Source organism: Bos indicus x Bos taurus, chromosome 10, assembly GCF_003369695.1.
Source record: "Bos indicus x Bos taurus breed Angus x Brahman F1 hybrid chromosome 10, Bos_hybrid_MaternalHap_v2.0, whole genome shotgun sequence".
Classification (NCBI taxonomy): Eukaryota; Metazoa; Chordata; class Mammalia; order Artiodactyla; family Bovidae; genus Bos; species Bos indicus x Bos taurus.
Window position 1 is genome coordinate 81100893 of NC_040085.1, and position 24614 is coordinate 81125506.

Genomic DNA, 24614 nt, shown 5'->3' on the forward strand with positions numbered 1-24614 from the left:
CCTCAGCTTGCCTCACTAAAGAGGTAAGGGTCAGACCAAGCCTCTTTGTCTTACTGAACATATTTGTATTATCAGTAGGTACAGATTTGGTTCCAAGACACCCCTCTTCCACTGATGGATATCCAGATCCACAGATGTCAAGTCCCATAGTCGGCCCTCCGTATCCATGGCTCCTCATCCATGGAATCAAGCAACCATGGATTGTGTTGCTCTGTATTTATTGAAAAAAAAAATCTGCAAATCAGTAGACCCACACAATTCAGACCAGTATAGTTCAACGGTCAACTGTACTTTGTGCCTGGAAGATATATGAAGGAGATGTTCCTTTTGGTTTAGACTTCCCAGGTCTTACCCTTGTCATTGATCTAGTCTCTCTTGTACTTGGGCACTTTGTTGCAGCCCAGACAAATTCTTTTCTGTAGCCGCTGTGTTCTTTCAAGCCTGTGCTAGCTGGCATGCACTGAGCATCTAGGGAGTCAGATACCATCTGGTTTAGTGCGAAGCTTTGGTGTCAAAAAGCAAATTGGATTTGAACCTTTGCTCCATTTTGTACCGCTCAAGTGATTTTAGGTGAGTTAATGTTATCTAAGCCTCAGTTTTCCTCTTGAGTAAATTTGTTATGAGGTGATGGACAGTTCAGTGGGTCACAGGGATTCTGCAAAGTAATCCTACTAAAGCTTTGGCATAGAGTAAACCCTCAGTAGGTGTTGGCCATCATTATAATTATTTGTTGTTGTGTTGCTCAGTCATATCCGACTCTTTGCGACCCCATGGACTGTAGCATGCAGGCTTCCCCGTCCTTCACTATCTTCTGAGCTTCCTCAAACTCATGTCCATTGAGTCAGTGATGCCATCCAACCGTCTCATCCTCTGTCACCCTCTTCTCCTGCCCTCAGTCTTTTCCAGCATCAGGGTCTTTTCCAATGAGTCTAACTCTTTGTGTCAGATGGCCAAAGTGTTAGAGCTTCTGCTTCAAAATCAGTCCTTCCAATGAGTACTCAGGGTTGATTTCCTTTAGGATTGACTAGTTTGATCTCCTTCCTGTCCAAATCAAATGATAATTATTAGCTATAGATTAACGTGTTGCTTCTCATTGCTTCGGTTGTCTCACCGCTGATGAAGTCTTTGTGCGTACGTAGTCTCGTTTCTCTCTGTAACCTTGTGTTCTTTGTTTTATGTCCCCTTCCGCTTAATACAAGTTCAAATTGATGGTAAACATTTCATGTCATCATTTACATCTTTTTGCCTAGATACCCTTTCCCCAAATTGAAAAATAACAATTTCACAGATTCAAAGAATCACAAAATTATAGAACTGGGGGGAATCACCTCTATTATGAATTAAAATCCAGGATCATGAAACTAGTTAGTGGCAGGGTCAGAAACAGAACCCAGATTAGAAGCAGTCTAGCCTAGTATACTTTCTACCACATTTTTGTTTCCTTAACCAAATTTCATGTATGCATGTATACACAATTAAAAGATGGTAGACTGAGGGGTGGGGGTAGGAGGCATGGGGAGGCACTTTTATTTATAAATGCATTCTCCCATCACATCTAGCCCTGGCAGGGATCTGACCCGATCTTTTGGGTGTAGAGTTATATTCTGGCCTTCAGGATGCTGATGTTAGGAGTTTCCAGCTCCAAAGTGGAGAAGGTCTCTGTTCCTATTTGGCACAGGTCTTCCTTGAGCAGATGTACCCATGAACAACCCTCATACTGGAACTCTCCTCCTCACCGCCTGCCTTTTTTCCCTTTTGTTAGCCTAAACTTCATGCATCCAGTTTTTCTGTTTTAGCTTTTACTTTTCATTAAAATTTGAAACATCTAGAAAAGTAGAAATGATAGTACTGTGGAAAACATACACCCACCACCTAGGTTCAGCTGTTTTCAACATTTTCCATATTGGAAAGGTATTAGGTATTTAAACCATATTATACCATATTAGGTATTTAAAAAATACCTAAAAATATGTATTTACACGTTTTACATGTAATTTTTTGCTGAACTATTTGAGAGCCACCATCATAAAATGCCACTTAAGTAATTTAAGTGCACAGCTCTGAGAAATAGGGACATTTTCCTCGAAATCCACAACTCCACACCTAACAATATTAGCAATTCCCTAGTGCCATCTATTACCCAGACCATGTTCATTTCCCCCACTTGTCTCCAAAACAATCTATTACAGTTAATTTTTTTCAAACTAGGGTCCAATCAAGAACCACTCCACTAAGTTTCTCTCTCTTAAGTCTCTTTTGTTTTGGAATAGTCTCCTATTTCACCCCCTCTTTTTAATGGTGTTGACTTTTTGAAGAGTTGGAGCCCCTTATTTTCCCTCGTGCTGGATTTTTCTGGTTCTTTCTTCCTTAGTGTCACTAAACTTCCTCCTGTCTGACCTGACCTGCAGCAAGCAGGTTAGAAGTAATCAGATTAGAAGGCTTAATTGCATTCCCAGTGAAGGCTCTGTGGCAACAGTTTTTTCTGGGTGGCACCATGTGCCTCTAGCGGCAGTACATTGGTCCTCACCATTCACAGGCTAAGTTTGATCCCTGAGTTATGACGCCAATAGATATCTCTTGTTAAGGAACATTTTTCTCCCTCGCACCTGGCACACACTTGGGGGTGATTCTTTGGCACCAGGAGAATGTACGATTCCCTGTTAATCAATTAGTTAGTGGCTTTAGCATCTCTTGGTGGTCAGGTTTCTGTCTCATGCTTAAAATAGATCTTGCATTTTGTTAGGTCCGTTACAGCCTGAAAGAGCTACATTTCCTCATAAGGGTTCAGTTATAAGCTCGGATGGCCCATTACCTGCCATGACCTTAAACCCACGAGGGGAAAACTCAAGTCTGTGGTGAATTAGTTGTCAGACCCAGTGTGAGGCTAGAGGGAGAAATTGGCAGAGATGAAACTGTGGAGGACTTCCCTGGTGGTCCACTGGTTAAGACTTCACCTTCCAGCGCAGGAGGTGTGGGTTTGATCCCTGGTCCGGGCGCTAAGCTCCTACATGCCTTGTGGCCAAAAAACCAAAACATGAAACAGAAACCATATTGTAACAAGTTCAATAAAGACTTTTAAAATGGTCCACATCAAAAAAAATTTTTTTTAAAAGAGATGGAACTGTGCATGGTGGACAGATTTGAAGAACACACACCGCCTCTACAGCGTATGCACATATTAATAAGGGTTAATCTTCTCTTTTATGAAGCACATAAGCTTTCCTGCATCTTTTCTCAGGTTGCTGGAGAAAGGAAAGGAAGTTTGTTTCTAGCTAGGGTTGAACATGGGAGGTGTATGGCCCCTAGAAGCTGGAAGATGGGAGATGTGAGGTGTGCAGTGGATCCTTGCTGAACAGAATGTCTTTTCTGTTGGGAATTCACGCATACGTTTGGACTGGCTTTTTTGAAATAGGATGCAGTTTGGAGTTTGGACTGCTTCGCACTGTGGGGTTTCTCCAGGACTTCTGAGAGTGTGTGAGAAGTTTCTAAACTCGAAAGGCTCCTTTTTTGGCACTGCAGTGTCTTTTCTGTTTCGGCATCTTAAGAATCTGGGGGAACCATATAAAGATCAGAAACAAGTCTAGCCCTCGAGGCTCCCTGTGACTTGGTAATTCCAGTTAGTTGAATCCTTGCCCATTCGGATGAGACCATATAAAGTGGCCGTTTCCTGAATTTCCTGCTCTCTGCCTCCTTTTTGTCGAAAGCTGGTATTTCAGGACCGCAACCACTGGTCACGTGCTTCCAACCCTTTACTCGCAGTCATTCCTGCGCCTGTTTATTTTTGGAGAGAGCACATTTTTGCTTCTCTCCAGGAGCTATGCGGGGTCCTGGCCCCTCCGTCCATCAGGCGGCAGCCCCGGCAGGCTGTGCCGCTTTCCCACACTCGAGATATGACTCCAGCTTTTAGGAGAGAACGCGAGGGATGTACTGCCTCAGGGCTACCGTCACCCACTCCTATTTTGTCCCTACTGGTGTTGCACATTTTAAGACTTTCTTTTTTTAAAAAAAAAATAAGTTTGGGTAACATTACCTGGCACTAAATCTGCCAAAATTGGAAATCGTTTGCCCAGCAGATGTCTTGGGGCTGTGCCTCTGAATTTCAGAAGTGGAGCAATGTGAAGAATAAACCAGGGCTTTTGAATTCTAGGTCTGGGTCCTCTCTTCATTTTTAAGATCCATTTGAGCCCTATTCTGTCTCACCTACCCAGGGTTTTAGGTTTTTTTCCCCCTCTTTCCTAACACAGGGCTAGGAAACAGATTTCTCCCAGAGCCATGCTTCATACAGATTGGTACTGTCTCCCCAAGTGCTTGGTCAAGGAGGATTGCGGTGTTTGTGGGCTCCATGCAAAAGGTCACCACTGTCTTAGACTGAGTTTCTAGTTTCAAGGATGGGGCAAGAGTCAATTCCTTTTTCTTTAAATGCCTAGGCCTTTGCACCGAGACCTCAGACACACACGATTTGAGAAATAATAAATTACACATTCATGTCTCCTCTTGTCTTACCCACACCTGGTGGGCAGGACCTCCCCTGGTCCGAATGGAGGGCTCTGTAATGAAGGGTGACGGTTTCTCAGAGCTCCCTGTGAGGACTGGGCTCTGACCGTGCGCTGGGGAGAGCATTCCAGCTCCCAGAGTGCCCCCAGCATCTTCTCTGTCACCGTGGCTGGGAGAACGTAGCAGTCCTGGCAGCTGATTCTAAGAGGAGCAACGGTAGCATCTCGGTTTAGAGTGTGTCCCGTGTTTCAAATTGTCCTGGAGAGACAGCTCAGGGCTCTTTCTGAAACAGTGCTAACAGGTGTCTCCATGACATCGTCATAGCTTTTACGGAGAGGAGCCAGGCTTTCAGGGGCTAGACTGTCTGCACAGAAGAACCCACCAGACCTTTTAAATCATACTGTGAAAAGCCAGTCATTGCTTACATTTTCAAACAGATCGTTTGCACCTGATTTTAAACTACTCCATTATGATCAAGTCGCATCAGCTTTCACTTCCAGCCAGCACTGTATATAACGGCTGCTGAGGACCTTGGCTCCCCACCAGGACGATAATCGGGGAGCAGCATCTGCTACAGCCCCTGTGTTATGTGCTGTCCTGGTAGCATGGCACCTTTTCGAGTTGCTTCTGGATTGCTTTTCCTTTTCATTTCTGCTCATCTCCCCAGTGCAGGGTAAGCCCCACTTACCCCGTAAAGCTTCTGTCAGTCTCCTCGTCCCCAGCACTGCCCATCTGCTATGGTTCTGTGTAGCCTTCAGGTCTGTCTTGCAAGCTTATGCGTGCTGCTCAGAGCACTGCCTGAATGATGCCCCAGGAGAGTGTGGCCCAGTAAAAACCACCCCTGCTGCTGCTGCTGCTAAGTCCCTTCAGTCGTGTCTGACTCTGTGCGACCCATAGACAGCAGCCCACCAGGCTCCCCCATCCCTGGGATTCTCTAGGCAAGAACACTAGAGTGGGTTGCCATTTCCTTCTCCAATGCATGAAAGTGAGAAGTGAAAGTGAAGTCGCTCAGTCGTGTCCAACTCTTAGCGACCCCATGGACTGCAGCCTACCAGGCTCCTCCGTCCATGGGATTTTCCAGGCAAGAGTACTGGAGTGGGGTGCCATTGCCTTCTCCAAAAAACCACCACAGGTGATGAGAAAACGGCAAAATTCAGTGGAACCGCCGCATGGCCGAGGGCTTCCTCCTCAGCTGCACCTTTGGACTCTGGATGAAGCATCTCCCTGGAAGGACGCCCCAGTTCCTCCATCCCTGATGCCTGCGTCCCCTCTCTAGTGTGGCCTTTGTAGTTTCAGATTAAGCCGGATGTCCACCACGTAGATTTCTCAAAGACCTGATACACCCTGAGTTCTGCGTCTTCCTGGCCTCACTGGACTGGGGTCTCATTTGAGAACAGGGATGACTTCTGCTTTCTCTAACTCACCTGGTGTGTGTAGGGCAGCACTCAGCTCTCCACAGAGGAGCAAAGTTGAATTCTGGGAAGGAGCCTTTATCACTGGATCATGTACGGATGTGAGGGTTGGACCATAAAGAAGGCTGAGCACCCAAAAATTGATGCTTTTGAACTGTGGTGCTGGAGAAGACTCTTGAGAGTCTCTTGGACAGCAAGGAGATCAAACCAGTCAATCTTAAACTCAGGGAAATCAACCCTGAATATTCACTGGAAGGGCTGATGCTGAAGCTGAAGCTCTAGTACTTTGACCACCTGATGCAAAGAGCTGACTCACTGGAAAAGACCCTGATGCTGGGAAAGTTTGAGGGCAGGAGGAGAAGGGGACGACAGAGGATGAGATGGTTGGGTGGCATCACTGACTCAAAGGACATGAGTTTGAGCAAGCTTCAGGAGATAGTGAAGGATGGGGAAGCCTGGCGTGCTGTAGTCCATGGGGTCACAAAGAGTCAGACATGACTGAGTGACTAAACTGACTGCTGCTAAGTTGCTTCAGTCGTGTCCAACTCTGTGCGACCCCACAGTCGGAAGCCCACCAGGCTCTCCCGTCCCTGGGATTCTCCAGGCAAGAAGACAGGAGTGGGTTGCCATTTCCTCCTCCAGTGCAGGAAAGTGAAAAGTGAAAGGGAAGTCCCTCAGTCGTGTCCGACTCTTAGCGACCCCATGTACTACAGCCTACCAGGCTCCTTCATCCATGGGATTTTCCAGGCAAGAGTACTGGAGTGGGGTGCCATTGCCTTTTTAGTAGAGGTTAATTACATTTGTCTCATGCAGATAGGGTATTTGTGGGTGGCCATAATAAGACTCATTAGGAAGATTTACAAAACAATGTTTTTTCTTACCCTTGGACTCAGGGTACTAAATCATGAGCTTAGGGATTCCCCATCAGAAAAGACAACCCCCCACTAAACACCCAAGCCCTACCTTGCAGAGAGCTGAGTTCTACCTACCCCCATCTCCCAGCCACTTCAGTGCTGTCTCCCAAGTGTAGCCAAGACTCCTGGTGGGGAGCAGGGAAGGCCGCTAAACCCTGCCCATTTGGTGTAGAGAAGGTCTTTGTAACTCTTAGTGATCTCGAGGAAAAGCAGCCTATGCAGTTTTTACAGCATTTTGTCAGCTCCTGAAGTCTTCAGTTATTAGTGCACAAGTCCCTTTGATTTGGGGACGAGGTGTTAAGGTCTTCTGGCTGTGGAGGAGTGACTTGGATGGTGGTCTTTCTGTTTGGAAGCTGCTGGGTTAGCAGTTGCCACGGTTTCAGAATGGAAAGATGAGAGGAACCGTGTCTTTGTGTGACCTCTGGACGGAAAGGATTCTCACTCATCCTCCCAATGGCTGTGACTTTCTGAGGTTTGTAGTTGAAGAGGATAAAGCAGATCATTTTGGGTTTGGGAATCTTGTAAAAGTGAAAGTCACTCAGTTGTGTCCGACTCTTTGCGACCCCAAGGACTGTACAGTCCATGGAATTCTCCAGGCCACAGTACTGCAGTGGGTAGCCTTTCCCTTCTCTAGGGGATCTTCCTAAGCCAGAGATCGAACCCTGGTCTCCCGCATCGCAGGCAGATTCTTTACCAGCTGAGTCACCAGGGAAGCCCTGGGAATGTTAGGGAACTTTATGAACCACATGATGGATTAATCATCAAAATGACAGCTCAGGCCAGGCTCAGAGGAATCTTGCCCCCAGATGGTGTGGTGTATTTTATTACACGTGGTCTAACCTTTCCTATATTGACATTAGTGATGCTGCTGCTGCTGCTAACAGTAAAGATCCAGCACTTACTATGTGCCAGGCCCTGCTCTGAGCACTTACCATGTAGTCACTCGTTTAATCCCTCAACAGGTTAGTGGTTTCTCAAGTGAGTGCATCTTGACCTCATTTGATATCACTTATACCCCTTTTCCCTGCTGCCTAGTCTCTCACAATCCTTCCCCAGTTTGGTGTCTGCATCTCCTGCCCCCTTGTCACCCACACCCCATGGCAGAAAATGGAGGCGGGGCTGTGACACACAGGTTGAGGAACCTTGGCGAGGCAGCAGGATCCCTCTCTTCTTGCAGGCTCTCGGTGGAAAAGCGCCGAGGCAGCAGGATCCCTCTCTTCTTGCAGGCTCTCGGTGGAAAAGCGCCAGGTAGATCTGGGCCTCTTGACCCTGTGGGCACCATGGATTTCACATGGGTTCCTCCTGTCCTTCCAACACCCGGAAGCCCCAGGGGCAGGCAGGGCGCCTGGGGAAGTGAAGCAGGCCTAGGGTTAGGCACAGGCACACCTGCGGTCTGCACGCTGATGCGGTAAAGAGATCCCACTTCCAACCAAGAAGTATATGCTCATTCCCGTTTTTGTCAAAACACTGGACACAGCTTTCATTTTCCCACTTCCTGTTGTCATAGGAACCGGAGGGAATGCTGTACTGGAAGAGAAACAGCAGCATGATCGCCATCGTAATAGATGTCCACTGGCACTTGACGGGGCAGGAAGGAGCCAGGCAGGGTGGGTGGGGACTGTGGCAAACCGGAACGCACATGTCCAGTCACCAGAGGGCGGCTGCTGCTCAGCCCCAGAGCCACTAGAGCGTCCAGTTTTCCGAGAGAAGTCGGAAACTGATGTTTTGTGCGGAAATCTTGCAGTTTTTAAAATAGTAATTTAAATTTAGAAACAGACAAAAGCCACTGTATGGCCAGACCAAACTTGTGGTTCCTAGTTTTTGACCTCCAAATTCATTAATGCCCCTTGTCACAAGATGGTCCTACCCTTAGGGTAAAGGAGAGTGGGATGTTATCTGCAAAAGCATAGGGAAGAAAGCTGTGAGCCAGATTGGTTTAAAACCTCCTGGAGGCACCTGATACGGTTCAGTTCCAATCTCTTTAACCTTTGCAAGCACAATAAGAGCTGACCAAGACAAGGTTCCCGATCTCTGCTTATACACAACTTTGGCTTGTGTCCATTTGGCTTTATTCTGATTCTAGCTGGTCCTTACAGTTCCAGCACTTGGTGCGGTCCGAGCAGCCTAACCTCTGAGCTTCAATTCCAGATTTCTGGGACCAAGAACTGGATTGTTTCTGACTGGGTCTGACTAGTGCATTGCTAGTTCACTCAGCTGTGTCTTAGGAAGGAGGGGTCTTGGGATGAAAGGCTTCTCCTTGGGACAGGTGAGTGTGGGTGGCAGAGACACCAAAAAAGGATGTGTGGACTGGGAATTGACGGTGGGATCTCTTCCTTCATCTTCTGTGGGTGCCCTGCTGAGAACCTAAGCACTAGTTCACTTTCTACTCCCACATTTTTGTCATTTCTGAGAGTACAAAGCGCCATTACCCAAGATTGTTTTCTCTAAAGTACTGCCTAGGTTTCTCGGGAGTTATGTCTTTTGGATGTAGGCTTTCCAAGTCTTGGCTTCTCCTCCATCAGGCCTTTCCAGCAGGTTCTTCCTCTCCCGACAGAAAGGCCCAGTCTCCCGATGGCGCTCATCCTTGGCAGGCTATGGGAGAACCAGGAAAGGGAGTGCATCTTGGTGTAAAATAAAAACATCAGAAGTTAAATGTATTTCAGCACATTGAAGGAATGTTTTCTTAAAAAGCTGCAAGTTAGTTGCAATGGTGAATGGGATTGTTTCCTTAATTTCTCTTTCTGTTTTCTCATTGTTAATGTATAGGAATGCTAGGGATTCCTATGTATGAATTTTGTATCCTGCAACTTAACTATATTCATTGATTAGCTCTAGTAATTTTCCGGTGATGTCCTTGGGGTTTTCTGTCTAGAGCATCATGTCATCTGCAAACAGTTTTACTTCTTTTCCAATCTGGATTCCTTTTATTTCTTTTTCTTCTCTGATTTCTGTGGCTAGGACTTCCAAAACTATGTTGAATAGTAGTGGTGAGAGTGGGCACCCTTGTCTTGTTTCTGATTTTAGAGGAAATGCTTTCAATTTTTGCCATTGAGGATAATGTTTGCTGTGGGTTTGTTGTATATAGCTTTTATTATGTTGAGGTATGTTCCTTCTATGCCTGCTTTCTGGAGAGTTTTTATCATAAATGGGTGTTGAATTTTGTCAAAGGCTTTCTCTGTATCTATTGAGATAATCATATGGATTTTATCTTTCAATTTGTTAATATGTTGTATCAGATTGATTGATTTGCACATATTGAAAAATCCTTGGATCCCTGGGATAAAGCCCACTTGGTCATGATGTATGATCTTTTTAATATATTGTGGATTCTGTTTGCTAGAATTTTGTTGAGGATTTCTGCATCTATGTTCATCAGTGATATTGGCCTGTAGTTTTCTTTTTTTGTGGCATCTTTGTCTGGTTTTGGGATTAGGGTGATGGTGGCCTCGTGGAATGAGTTTGGGAGTTTACCTTCCTCTGCAGTTTTCTGGAAGAGTTTGAGTTGGATAGGTGTTAGCTCTTGTCTAACTTTTTGGTAGAATTCAGCTGTGAAGCCCTCTGGTCCTGGGCCTTTGTTTGTTGGAAGATTTTTGATTACAGCTTCAATTTCCATGCTTGTGATGGATCTGTTAAGATTTTCTATTTCTTCCTGGTTCAGTTTTGAAAGGTTATCCTTTTCTAAGAATTTGTCCATTTCTTCCAAGTTGTCCATTTTATTGGCATATAGTTGCTCATAGTAGTCTCTTATGAGCTTTTGTATTTCTGTGATGTCTGTTGTGATTTCTCCATTTTCATTTCTAATTTTATTGATTTGATTCTTCTCTCTTTTTTTCTAGATGAGTCTGGCTAATGGTTTGTCTATTTTATTTATTTTCTCAAAGAACCAGCTTTTAGTTTTGTTGATTTTTGCTATAGTCTCCTTCAATGAAAAGAATAAAATACTTAGGAATCGATTTACCTAAAGAAACAAAAGGCCTATATATAAAAAACTATAAAATACTGATGAAAGAAATCAAAGATGACACAATTAGATGGAGAAATATACCATGTTCTTGGATTGGAAGAATCAATATAATGAAAATGAGTATACCACCCAAAGCAATCTATAGATTCAATGCAATCCCTATCAAGCTACCAATGGTATTTTTCACAGAACTAGAACAAATAATTTCACAATTTATATGGAAACACATAAAATCTTGACTATCCAAAGCAATCTTGAGAAAAAAGAATGGAACTGGAGGAATCAACCTGCCTGACTTTGGACTATACTACAAAGCTACAGTCATCAAGACAGTATACAGCACAAAGACAGAAATACAGATCAATGGAACAAAATATAAAGCCCAGAGATAAATCCACACACCTATGGACACCTTATCTTTGACAAAGGAGGCAAAAATATACAATGGAGAAAAGACCATCTCTTTAACAAGTGTTACTGGGAAAACTGGCCAACCACCTGTAAAAGAATGAAACTAGAACACTTTCTAATACCATACATAAAAAGAAACTCAAAATGGATTAAAGATCTAAATGTAAGACCAGAAACTATAAAACTCTTAGAGGAAAATATAGGCAGAACACTCTCTGACATAAATCATAGCAAGATCCTCTATGACCCACCTCCCAGAGTAATGGAAATAAAAACAAAAATAAACAAATGGGACCTAATTAAACTTAAAAGCTTTTGCACAATGAAAGAAACTCTAAGGAAGGTGAAAAGGCAGCCATCAGAATGGGAGATAATAATAGCAAATGAAACTGACAAAGAATTAATCTCCAAAAATATGCAAGCAGCTCATGCAGCTCAATACCAGGAAAATAAATGATCCAATCAAAAATGGGCCAAAGAACTGAACAGACATTTCTCCAAAGACATACAGATGGTTAACAAACACGTGAAAAGATGCTCAGTGTCACTCATTGTCAGAGAAATGCAAATCAAAACCACAGTGAGGTACCATCTCATGCCAGTTAGAATGGCTGCCATCAAAAAGTCTACAAACAGTAAATGCTGGAGATGGTGTGGAGAAAAGGGAACCCTCTTACACTGGTGGTGGGAATGCACACTAGTACATCCACTATGGAGAACAGTGTAGAGATTCCTTAAAAAACTGGAAACAGAACTGCCATACGACCCAGCAATCCCACTGCTGGGCATACATACCAAGGAAAGAAGAATTGAAAGAGACACGTGTACCCCAATGTTCATTGCAGCACTGTTTACAATAGCTAGAGCATGAAAGCAAACTAGATGTCCATTAGCAGACGAGTGGATAAGAAAGCTGTGGTACATATACACAATGGAATATTAGTCAGCTATAAAAAAGAATGCATTTGAGTCCATTCTAATGAGGTACAGAGTGAAGTAAGTCAGAAAGAGAAACACCAATACAGTATATTAATGCATATATATGGAATTTAGAAAGACGGTAATGACAACCGTATATGCAAGACAGCAAAAGAGACACAGATGTAAAGAACAGACTTTTGGACCATGTGGGAGAAGGTGAGGGTGGGACAATATGAGAGAATAGCACTGAAACATGTATTTTACCATAATAAAATAGATGACCAGTGCAAGTTCAGTACACAAAGCAGGGCACAAAATACACGAAGCAGGGCACTCAAAGCTGGTGCTCTGGGACAACCCAGAGTGGTGGGGTGGGGAGGGAGGTGGGAGGGGGGTTCAGGATGGGGGAGGACACATGTACACCCGTGGCTGATTCATGTCGAAGTATGGCAAAAACCACCACAATATTGTATGCTAATTAGCCTCCAATTAAAATAAATAAATGAAAATTTTTTCCAAGCTGCAAGTTAGGTTTTAAGCAACAAATTGAAAGGATATTGCAGTGATTTTAGCACCAGAGACTGCAGACTACATACTTCCCGCAAAATTTGGCCCACTTCTTGTTTCTGGAGAAGGAAATGGCAATCCACTCCAGTGTTCTTGCTGGGAAAATCCCATGGACAGGGGAGCCTAGCAGGCTACAGTCCATGGAGTCTCCAAAGGGTCGGACACAGAGCCTTTGCAACCCACAAAATCAAAAATATTTCCCACCTAGCCCTTTTAGAAAAAGTTTGTCAATCACCATTTTAGTCCACTTATCTAAAAATCTCCTCAGACTGAGAACAGCAGTTATGATTATGTGAGGTTCTTAGAAAACAGAAAATTGGTAACTCAGCAGTCCTAGATGAGTCCTGGGTCATTCAAAATAGGAAAGGCTTTTGCTCTTTTGTCCAGTGTATTTCAGTAGATTGGTCAATTCCCACCTTGGTATTTTTAGTTGAAATAGTTAGACAAGAATTCCTGGACTTGGGTTTCTGAATGTATCTATTGCAAGTGAATGCTTCTTGCCCAAATAACTTAAGTAGATTTTTAACCCACCGATTGAGTTTTATATCTTTGAAGCAAGCCTGTCTCATACTTTTCTGTTTGTAAAAGTGGTATAAGTTGACTGGTAAAAAAAAAAAAAAAAGAATTAGAAAATGTACACATAAGAAAAAAGAAAAATTGCCTTAATTCTATCCTGGATTTCCTCTCAATCATGTATGGTATTATGTATATGATTTTCTTTCACAAAGTCAGAAGCATGTACCTACTGTTTTGCAATATGTTTCAAAAAGTTAACATTTATATCATAATGTAACATTATATAACATTTATATCATTAACTCATATCATTATTCTTTTTAACAGTTTCTCATTATTGTATAGTATTTTCACATGTGTATTTCGTGATTTACTTAATTCCTTGTCGATGTCCATTTTGATTGTTTCTGAGGGCTTCCCTGGTGGCTCAGACGGTAAAGAATCTGTCCACAATGCAGGAGACCTGGGTTCAATCCCTGATTGGAAAGATCCCTTGGAGAAGGAAATAGCAACCCACTCCAATATTCTTGCCTGGAGAATCCCATGGGCAGAGGAACCTGGTGGGCTGCAGTCCATGGGGTCACAAAGAGTCAGAATGACTGAGCGACTAACCCCCTTGATTGTTTCCAGTTATTCCCTATATTTAAAAATGACATTACATTTCTCTCTGATTATTTCCTTGCAATAAATTCCTGGGGTTAGAATTGTTGGCTCAGAAAGTGCGAGCATTTCTAGGGCTTTCAGTTGACAGTGCCAGACTGCCCTCCTGGTATGAAAGGTCTGAAAGCACGCAGGTTTCATAGTATTGTGTTTTTATTCAGAAGCTTTTGGTAGGTTGAAGGAGGGTTTAGGTGACCTTAACCTCAGCTCCGGTTTGCTGGAACGGTGATGCTGAGTGACTGTTTTGTGGCTTCTGTCCCTTGCAGGTTCCCCCTCCCAAGCCACCCCGCCGGCAAGGACGCTGGGCAGAGGCCTCCGTGAAGGTTTCCAAGTGAGTGCCAGCATCTCAGGGTTGGGGTGGAACGGGGAATGCTGTGCTTCTGTGTCGTTCTTCTGTTTTCTTATAACAGCTCTGTTGAGATGTAATTCCTATACCTGACAGTTCACCCATTGGAAATGTACAGTTGAGTCATTCTTAGTGTATTCAGAGTTGTACTGTCATCACCACAATCACTTTTAGACCATATTTATCACCACCTCTTCTTACCCCATACCCATTAGCAATCACTGCCCTTTTCCCCGCAAGCTCCCCTGCCCTAGACAACTACCAACCTGTTTTCTGACTCTGATGCCATTTTTGGGCATTTCGTGTAAATGGAATCACGTGCCATAAGTCCACTGCATGCAGGCGAGTTCCATTCTGAGAGCTTGTTCAGAAGTCCAACAGAGTTAGCCTAGGTACACGCCTAACACACCCAGCTGCATAGTACTGTACTGTAACAGGTTTATAACACTTCTTACACAAACAATACATACATAAAAAAACAAACAAAAAATAAAACATGTTTAATCTTATAATGTAGTACCTTGAAAAGCACAGTAGTGCAGTTCAGCAGCTGGCACACAGGGACTGGCACACACGTCTGCATCTTTGAAAGTCTGCAACTTGAAGGTTTTATGTTGGGGACTTACTGTATTATGTGGTCTTTTATGAGTGGCTTCTTCCACTTGGCGTAATGTTTTAAAAGTTCGTCCATATTTTGACATTTGGTGTTCTTCTTTAAGTTACTTTTCTAAACAGATTGGAATTGCCTGTTAGTTACTGCTGGATTACAAATCATTTTGGCCTTCAGTTCCCTTGTACTAAGTCTTAGATGAATGGTCAACCAATACACATATATATGTATATATATTTGCTGCACTTGGCCAACAATATAGTTTAACTAAAGATAAACTCAGGAGAGGAATTTCCTTTTCTCAAAGAATAGGTATTACTTTTGTTCTGAATTTCTTTCAGCAATTGTTGCCTTGAAAATAGCATTATCAAAAATATTTTTTTCCAGTGTTCCCCTCTTCCTCCTCTGTTCCTCTCCCCACCTCTAAATATAGACACACACCACACATATGCTTTCTTCTCTCCTGAAGCATTTGAAAACAAGATGCAATCATCATGATATTTGATCTCTGAATACTCTAGCATGAATCTCTAAAGACTGACATTCTCCAAATAACCACCGTATAATTGTCACATCTAAGAAATTTCATAATGATTTAATAATATTTAAAATATAGTCTGAATTTCCCCAGTTGTCTCCACAATGTCCTTTATAGTTCCAGGAGCCAATCAGAGTTCATATATTGTGTTGGTAGTTCTATCTCTTTTTAGAATCTTTTACACTTTAAAATATTTCCAGCTCCCCTTCCCCATTACCATAACTTCACCCAATGTATTGACTTTTTTGAGGAATCCAGGTCAGTTGTAGAATGTCTCACATTCTGGATTTTGCTGATTGATTCCTCATGATTAGATTCAAATTAAGGGTTTTTGGCAAGAACAAATGATACTGTATACTTTTTATTGTCTCCAAATGATATAGAAAAATATACTCAGAGATATCCTACTCCCATCTTTATTCTTTTCACCTCATTTCTATTCATCTCCTATGGGTAACTTTTTTATTAGTTTCTGGTTTACCCTTCCTATACTTCTTTTTTGCAAAATAAATAAGTGTATGTATAAAATTTTTAATGTATCCTTATTTGTTTATATATACTAAGACTTAGCAAACTGTGGCCCACAGGCCAGTCCTCTGCTTTTTATGCAGTTTTTAAAGGTTCCATTGTAATCATTATAGAATATTGGCTATCTGCCCCTGTGTTGTGTGATACATCCTTGAACCTTACACCCAGCAGTTTGACCTCCCACTCCCCTTCGCTGTGTTGCCCTTCCTCACCACCATTCCCCACTGGGAACCACTGGTTTGTTCCCTGTGAGTCTGCTGCTTTTTTGATATATTCACTAATTTGTTGTATTTTTTTAGAATCCACAGATAAGTGAAATCACACAGTATTTGTCTTTCTCTGCCTGACTTCTTTCACTTAGTATAATGCCCTACGAGTCCATCTCTGTCACTACAAATGACAAAATTTTGCTCTTTTTGTGACTGAGTAGTATTCCATTCTGTGTGTGTGTGTGTGTGTGTGTGTGTGTGTGTGTGTGTGTACACCATTTCTTCTTAATCCAGTCACTTTGTTGATGGACATTTAGGTTGCTTCCATATTTTGGCAATTGTAAATAATGCTGCTTTGAACATTGGGGTGCATGTATCTTTTCAAATTGGTGTTTTTGCTTTTTGAGTGTATACCCAGGAGTGTAGTCGCTGGGTCATATGGTAGTTCCATTTTTAGTTTTTTTTAGAAACCTTCAGTTTCCCACAGTGCCTGCACCGATTTATATTCCCACCAGCAGTGTGTAGGGTTTCCTTTTCTCCACATCCTTACGAACATTTATTGTTTGTGTGCCTTTTTTTTGATGATAGCCATTCTGACAGGTATGACAGGTATCTCATTGTGGTTTTGATTTGCATTTCCCTGATGGTTAGTGATATCTAGCATCTTTTGATGTGCCTGTTGGCCATCTGCATTTTCTCTTTGAAAAAGTGTCTGTTCAGTTCTTCCACCCATTTTTTAATTGAGTTGTTTGGTGTTTTTTTTTTTTTTTAATATGAATCTTATGAGCTGTTTATATGTGTTGTATATTAACTGCTTATTGGTCCTGTCATTTACAAATATTTCCTCCTATTCAGTTTGTTGTCTTTTCATTTTGTTTATGGTCTCCTTTTCTGTGCAAGAACTTTTAAGTTTAATTAGGTCCCATTTTGTTTATTTTTGCTTTTATTTCCTTTGCTTTAGGAGATCCAAAAAAAAAGCATTGCTGCAATTTTGTGTCAGAGTGTTCTGCCTATGTTTTCCTCAGTGAGTTTTATAGTATCCGGTCTTACATTCCTGCCTTTAATCCATTTTGACTTTATTTTTGTATATGGTATTAGAGAATGTTGTAATTTCATTCTTTCACATGTAGCTATCGAGTTTTCCCATCACCCCTTGTTGAAGAAATCGGCTTTTCTCCATTGTATATTCGTGCATCCCTCGCCAAAGGTCAGTTGACCATAAGTGCACAGCCACCTGTTTTTATAGATCATGCTTTCCTGGAACATGACCATGTTATAAACCTACATTTTATTTATTTGTTTTTAATTGAAGTATAGTTGATTTACAGTGTTGTGTTAATTACTGCTGTACAGCAAAGCGCCTCAGTTTTACATAGATACACACTTCTTTCTCATGCTCTTTTTCATTATAATTTATCCCAGGATATTGAATATAGTTCCCTGTGCTGTGCAGTAGGACCTTGTTGTGTATCCATTGTGTGTACCCGTCTGATAATCCCAAACTCCCACTGCGCCCCTCTCCCACCCCCTGCCCCTTGACAACTACCATTTTAGTTTTTATGTCCCTGATTCTCTTTCCACTTCATAGATGGGTTCATTTGAGTCATATTTTAGATTCTGCATGTAAGTGATACCACATGATACTTGTCTTTCTTTTTCTAACTTCACTTCGTACGATCATCTCCAGTTACAGCCGTGTTGCTACAAATGGCGTTATTTCATTCTTTTTGTGGCTGAGTAATTTTCCATCGTATGTAAGTGCCACATCTTCTTTATCCACTCCTCTGTTGATGGACAGAGGTTGTTTCCCTGTCTTGGCTATTGTGAATAGCGCTGCGATGCATCTTTCTGAAGTACAGTTTTGTCTGTGAATCTGCCCAGGGGTAGGATTGCCAGATCACGTGGCCATTCTGTTTTTGGTTTTCTGAGGCGCCTCCATACTGTATTCTGCATTCCCATCAACAGTGTCAAAGAGCTCCCTATCCCCACAGCCTTTCCAGCACTTACTGTGTGTAGACTTTTTAATGATGGCCATTCTCACCATCTGGCATAAGGTGGTACCTCCTTGTAGTTTTGATTTGCTTTTCTCTAATAATTAGTGATGTTGAGCATCTTTTCATGTGCCTACTGGCCATCTGTTTGTCTTCTTTGGAGAAATGTCTATTTAGGTCTTCTGCCCACTTTTTTGATTGGGTTGTTTGTTTTTTTGTTGTTGAGTTATATGAGCTGTTTGTGTATTTTGGAAATTAAGCCCATGTCGGTCACATTGTTTGCAAATACCTTCTTCCATTTGTGGGCTGTCTTTTCATTTTGGTTATAGTTTCCTTTGCTGTGCAAAAGCTTGTAAGTTTGATTAAGTCCCATTTGTTGTTGTTGTTGTTGTTTTCAATTGCGTTGGGAGACTGACATAAGAGAACATTGGTATGTAAATCTACATTTTAAAAATTAGATCTCTCATCCATGTGAAATTAATTCTGGTGTATGATATGAGGTGTGGATCCAGTTTTATTTCTTTTTCCTAAGTGACATTTGTCCCATCATTTATTTGAACATTCATCCTTCCCCACCTTCTCCATAGCCGACTTCTGTTCATGTGCCTGGGTCTGTTTCTGGACTCATGATTCTGTTCCAGTGGTCTTTCTGTTCATGTATAATTAAGTACCACACTGCTCCTTGCCGAACATAACACTCATTTTTCATGTTGCTGCTACTGCTGAGTCGCTTTAGTCGTGTCCGACTCTGTGCGACCCCATAGACAGCAGCCCACCAGACTCCCCCGTCCCTGGGATTCCCCAGGCAAAAACACTGGAGTGGGTTGCCATTTCCTTCTCCAACGCATGAAAGTGTAAAGTGAAAATGAAGTCACTCAGTCGTGTCTGACTCCTAGCGACCCCATGGACTGCAGCCCACCAGGCTCCTCTGTCCATGGGATTCACCAGGCAAGAGTTCTGGAGTGAGGTGCCATTGCCTTCTCCGTTTTTCATGTTAACCAAGTACAAGAAGTGGAGTGAGAAGTTCTAGTGAAAAGCTACTAAGTTATTAGGGGATTCTTGTGTTTGTATTATCTGGAATTTGTTTTGAAATATGGAAATGAGACAAATCCTATATCTGCTTCTTAGAAGGGGGAAAAAAAAAGGGAATCTCATATTAAGTCCTCAATGAATATATTAAAGATTTTTCCAGATCAGATCAGCTTCTCCTGGGAGGGAGGCACTTTTCCATTTCCCGTGTTACTTTTCAAAGGATTTCCTTGTTCAGCTTCCTTGGTCCATGACCCAGTCCTGACCACTCAATGGCAGTGTGCCCAGGGCTTATCCACCAGCCTCCTCTTCTCTGTCAGCGCTCACTCTTGGCATAATCTCCGTTCAGTCCTGGGTGTTCTCCCATCACCTGCACACTGTTGACCCTCGCACAGAGTTTGTATCTCTATCCCAATCCTTCCACTAGCATCTAGCCATCCACACCTCCTTTCTACTTGAATGTGCAACTCAATCCTAACGTATCCAAATTTGTCTTCTTAATTTCTGCCCCTTCCGCCCCTTCCACCCTGTCCCCTAGTCTGCACCTCCCCAAGCCTCCTCAGGTCTCCGTAAATGGACTCCACCTTCCCTTTCACTCAGACTCTGAACTTTGGGATCACGCTGGACCCTTCCGTCTCCACTCAGGTTCAGTCCATCAGCAAACCATGTTCATTCTAAACTTCAAGCACACCTGTCGTCTGCACTGCCAGCATCATTCCTGGCGCTGACTCGAGCCAGGCCCTCCTCCCTGCCTCCCTCTGCCTCCTTCAGTCTCAACTGCAGGAGCCAGAATGACCTCTTTACAGCATAGGTGAGGTCATTTCACTTTTAACAGCTCAGAACCCCCCAGAGGCATCTCCCCGCAAAAGTATACCACACAGTCTTTCCCATGGCTTCCCAGGCTCCACGTGACCTCACTGTCTGTAGCACCCTTCATCACTGTTCCCCACCTCCTGCTGGGAGAGTCACCGCCTGACATACGTCCATATACATGTGTATGGTGTGTGTGTGTGTTAGTTACTCAGTCGCGTGTTGCTCAGACTCTTTGCAACCTCATGGACTGTAGCCTGCCAGGTTCTTCTGTCCATGAAATTCTCCAGGCAAAAATGGAGTGCATAGCCATTCCCCTCTCCAGGGTATCTTCCCAACCCAGGGATAGAATCCAGATCTCCTGCCTTGCAGCAGATTCATTACCATCTGAGCCACCAGGGAAGCCCGCACATGTGCATACACATATACACATATTGTCTTTTTCTCTCTACTGTCTTATTAGCTCTGTGGGAGGAGACATACACTTGTTCACATGCCCCCAGGTCCCTCAAACAGTGCCAGTCCACAATAAGCTCTCAGTGACTATTTATTGAACACATGAATGATGAGATCAGTAGTTCTGAGGGGTCACTTACTGTGTCAGTGTGGGACCTGAACTCGAGGCTGGCAGCTCTACTGGGGAGGTGATGCTCTGTATGAAGAGCCTGAACCAAGGCAGTGGTATGAGCGTGGACAGAAAGGAGATTTGGAGACATTTTGGAGAAAGAGTTAACAGACGTGCCATTGGTTGGGTACAGGGTTTAAGGTTTAAGTTTAAGGTCATTGCAAGGTGCCTGATCTCGCTGCCTGGTTGGGTAGTGGTGTCATCAGATGAGGAAGGCAGAAAGAGAGACTTGACTTGGGAGCCGGTGGCAGCGAATATAGATCATTTCCTCAGTGTAGGAGTCTAGGGGAGAGGTTGAAAAGCAGTTGCAATTTGAGCCATCTGTACAAATAGAAGACAAGGACAGAGCCTTGGATTTGGCTGTTTGGAGATTACTAGGGGCCTTTGAGAAAGTGATTATAGTGATTTGTGTTGGGGCCAGAGTCAGTTACAGCATGTGGAAGAGGAAGGTGGAAGTGAGGGGGTTGGGAACAGTGGTACAGGCTACTCTGAGAAGGTGCGGACACAGGTGGGACAGTATTTGGAAGGAGGAATCTGTGTTGAGCCTCATGTGTGTAATACCTGGCAAAGAGTGATTACAGATGAAAGGGAGGTGGTGTAAAGAAGTAGGATCCTGAGGGATGGGATAAAACCTTCCAAGAAAGGCTAACTAACCTTGGACAGGAAGAGGCAGGGACATTTTTTTCCTTCAGGACAAGAGGGGGTTTGGAAAGGCCTGTAAGTTATCAAGAAAGGCTGAGGGAAGTAGGGAATTGGGGGCTACTTCATTTTTAACTGACCTCTTTTTTTCCCCTTCTTATTTTCAAAGTGGGAGGGCAAACTTGAGTGTTAAACTTGTTCAAGCAAAGGAGAGCTGGCATCTGGAGCCTAGTAGAACAGATTGGAAGCAGAAAGAGGAAAGGGGATCAGCTAGCCATAAGAGAGGCAGTTGCTGGGCTGCATTGAGGGCCTGCCCCATGAAGCTGGAAACATGAACTCCTGCTATTTGCAGGCGCCTCAGGGAGTCCAGAGAGTTAGTAGGCTTTCTGCCCCGCAAGAACTTGGGTCCAGTTGAGGAGATGAGGCATTTTCATGTGCAAAAATCAGGATCACCTAGAGCACATCATAAGTGAGAAACTAATGGAGTGGCCCAACCTCTATGATGTGACGTCAGAGGAGAGTAATCATGGTGGTCAAGGAATCCCTTGAAGAGGAGCTGGGGGTCAAGCTGGGGGAATTCTGGTGGGCAAAGAGGATCATGGGAAAGGATTAGTGTAGGTGTAAGTCTTGGGGGTGGGAGCAGTTACCATATTGTCAGTCTGGTTAGAACAGAGAAGTCACACTAAAAATAGTGTGCCCTTAAATTCTTTGGGGATGTGCTAGTCACTTGTCTCAGTCAGTTCAGGCTTCTACAACAGTCTCATAATCAGGGTGGTTTAAACAGCAAACATTGGTTTCTCACAGTGCTGGAGGTTAGAATTTTGAGATCTGGATGCTAGCATGGCTGGGTTCACATGGCCTTCCTTGGTGCGTGCGTGCACAGAGATCTCATGTCTCTTCCTTATTTTATGAGGGCACTAATCCCATCATGGGGGCTCCACCCTCATGATCTCATCTAACCCCAATTAGTTCCCAAAGGCCCCACCTTCAAACACCATTGAATTGGGGATTAGGGTATCAACGTTTGAATTTGGGGGGCCATAAACTTTCAGTCCATAGCTGCACCTTACCTGTGCATTACACCAACCATATTGGGTAGATTCTAGTTTTTAAGGTATCCCAGTACAAGGCAGGGAGAAGGAAGATGAGGCTTAGAGAGGCCTGTGTTGTCCCCAGTGGGAAATAGGGAAGAGGCTGTTTACTGAGAGGCTCACAGCCCACAGCCACAGGGGTGTGAATTTCTGGGATAACTTTGTTTTGTTTGCATAAACCTGTCCAAGCTAGAAAGCAGGCATATGTTGCCCACCTCCCTGGCCAGAGCTGTTGGCTGCTGGAACCCAAATACTCACCCCTGAGCCACTTAGGGAAGGGCTGTATTCAGGAATGGCCCGAGACCTGGAATCACTGCCTGTTCCCTCTCCCGACACCCCAGACATAGCTATGCCAAAGAATCCATCTTGGAGCCAGGCTGGCCTCGGCTCTGAAGTTGTCTGAGGTGGGGTACTTGTACCCAGTGGGGAATAGAGCTGAACAAGAGTCAGCTAGACTTGGGAAAGAGAGGAAGGAAAGGTAGTCTGATTAAGTTTTGTCTCAAAGTGTCTGTTTTTGGGTTTGTCCCTGCATTGATCTGCAAAGGAATGAGGCAAGTAATGGCCCCTCGGGGACTTTCAGGACTTTGCTCTCAATGTCAGCCGTCATTTTCAATCACCCTCTCCCTCCCAGCCATTAATTTTGGCCCAGGATCATGGGGACTTGTCCATCTATCACTCCTAATTGACACTAAATGATCTGTCAGTTTATTGATGAACGGCAGGAGTGGAATTGTCACAATATATTTTACTTTCTAACAACTCCTCCTGACAATTTTACCTTGTCCATCTCACTCTCCTCACATAAATCTCCATTGGCCGCTCGTTCCTTCTCATGGGCCGTTCTGGTGCCAGCCACTTCCACAGCATCTGCACGCGTCAAGGACATCAAGATGGCGGTAGAACAGCCCGTGTGCTGGTCCTGAGGTTGCCCCCTTCCCTCCTCCTTCTCTCTTTCCCTCTTGCTTTTTTTTTTTTTTTTTAATGGCAGAGATGTTCCAAGAATACTAAAGGGCTTCTGTCCTCTCCCTCGGTGTCATTGCCATACCAGAGTCTCTTTACCTTCTTGTTAGCAGCGAGTAGTTAATTCTTATTAGGCTACCAAAGTGTGAAAGGCAAAAAATTCAGAGCCGCCAGGCTCCTAGATCTGTGAGCACAGTTGCAGACCTGTGTTCTATCCTATTTAAAGCAGCTCTGTTCCAAGCTGGCCATCCCCATAGAAGTCAGTTTCTTAGAAAGATGTCGCCGAAGGTGGGTTAGCTGGAGCCTGCCCACTGGTGTGCTGTGTGCAGGATATAGGTGGGCCTTTGGGGCCCGGCTTAGAGCTGCCAAGGACCCTGAGCTGTCACCAGCGGCCACAAGCAGTCTCATCTGTCCAACCTCAGTTTTCTATTCAGCTTTTATTAAGTGCCCCCAAGTCTTGAAAGAGATGGGGAGGTGCTGGGCTAGATATATATAATGGTATATAGTTACTGTGGGTATGAAAAATCCTTTATCCTTTATGAGGCCAAGGATGAGCAGAGGCGCTCGACAACGTATTAAAATGTCATTGCCCTCCTCCCTCCTTCCATTCCTGTTGAAGATAATTTTTGTTAACTGATAGGGACTGTTTTTGTTTATTAACCATCCTTCCATTATCATGCCTATCAAAATTAATAATGGTTCCTTAATGTCATCTGATAGCTAGAGTATATTCATGAGCACTTCCATTGTCTTGATGTCTTTTTATGGTTGATTGTATAACAAAAAGGGCAAATCAAGGTCCTCACCTGTACATAGTCATTAGATGTCTTTAGTCTCTTTCATTCTGAGCCATCCCCACCCCACACCCGCCTCTTTTTTTCTCCCACGCCATTGATTTTTTTTTCCTCTGAGAAACTTGTCCTACAGGGTAGCTTACATTCTGGATCTGGCCTGTTGATTCCTAGTCGTGGTGTCTGACTTGCTCCTCTGGCCCCCATGTCCCAGTGAGGCTGGAAGTTAGATCTAGGTCAGCTGATGGTTAGACACAGACTCACCATCTGGCAGGAGCGCTTCCCAGGTCGTGTTGTGCACATTCCGCTGCATCTCATCCGTAGGCACAGGTGTCCCGGCTCCCACTGTCAGTGAAGCTGTGATGGGTCCTTGGAGTCAGGGGTGTGGCCTCCATGTTACATGGCCCACCAGACGCCCACCTACTGGTCAGAGTACCCACTGATGACTTGAGCTGTGATTTCATTAACAGGTGTCATATGGTAATTTTCTAATTTTCACTCATAGAAAATTAGAAATTCTTCCATAAAATACTTCCTCTCCAACTGTTTGGTTGCCTGAAATACAATTCATTATACCTTTCATCCTGC

The 24614-nt window shown here is 43.7% G+C and overlaps 1 protein-coding gene across 4 annotated transcripts in view; it reads left to right on the forward strand.

Moving 5' to 3' along the window:
- Positions 1-24614, forward strand: part of IFT43 (intraflagellar transport 43) — a 108868-nt gene that overhangs the window by 35690 nt on the left and 48564 nt on the right. For all 4 annotated transcript variants that reach the window (XM_027552495.1, XM_027552496.1, XM_027552494.1 and 1 more), the window contains one exon: positions 14126-14190. In XM_027552495.1, the coding sequence (XP_027408296.1) occupies positions 14126-14190 (65 nt within the window). The remainder of the gene's footprint in view (positions 1-14125; positions 14191-24614) is intronic.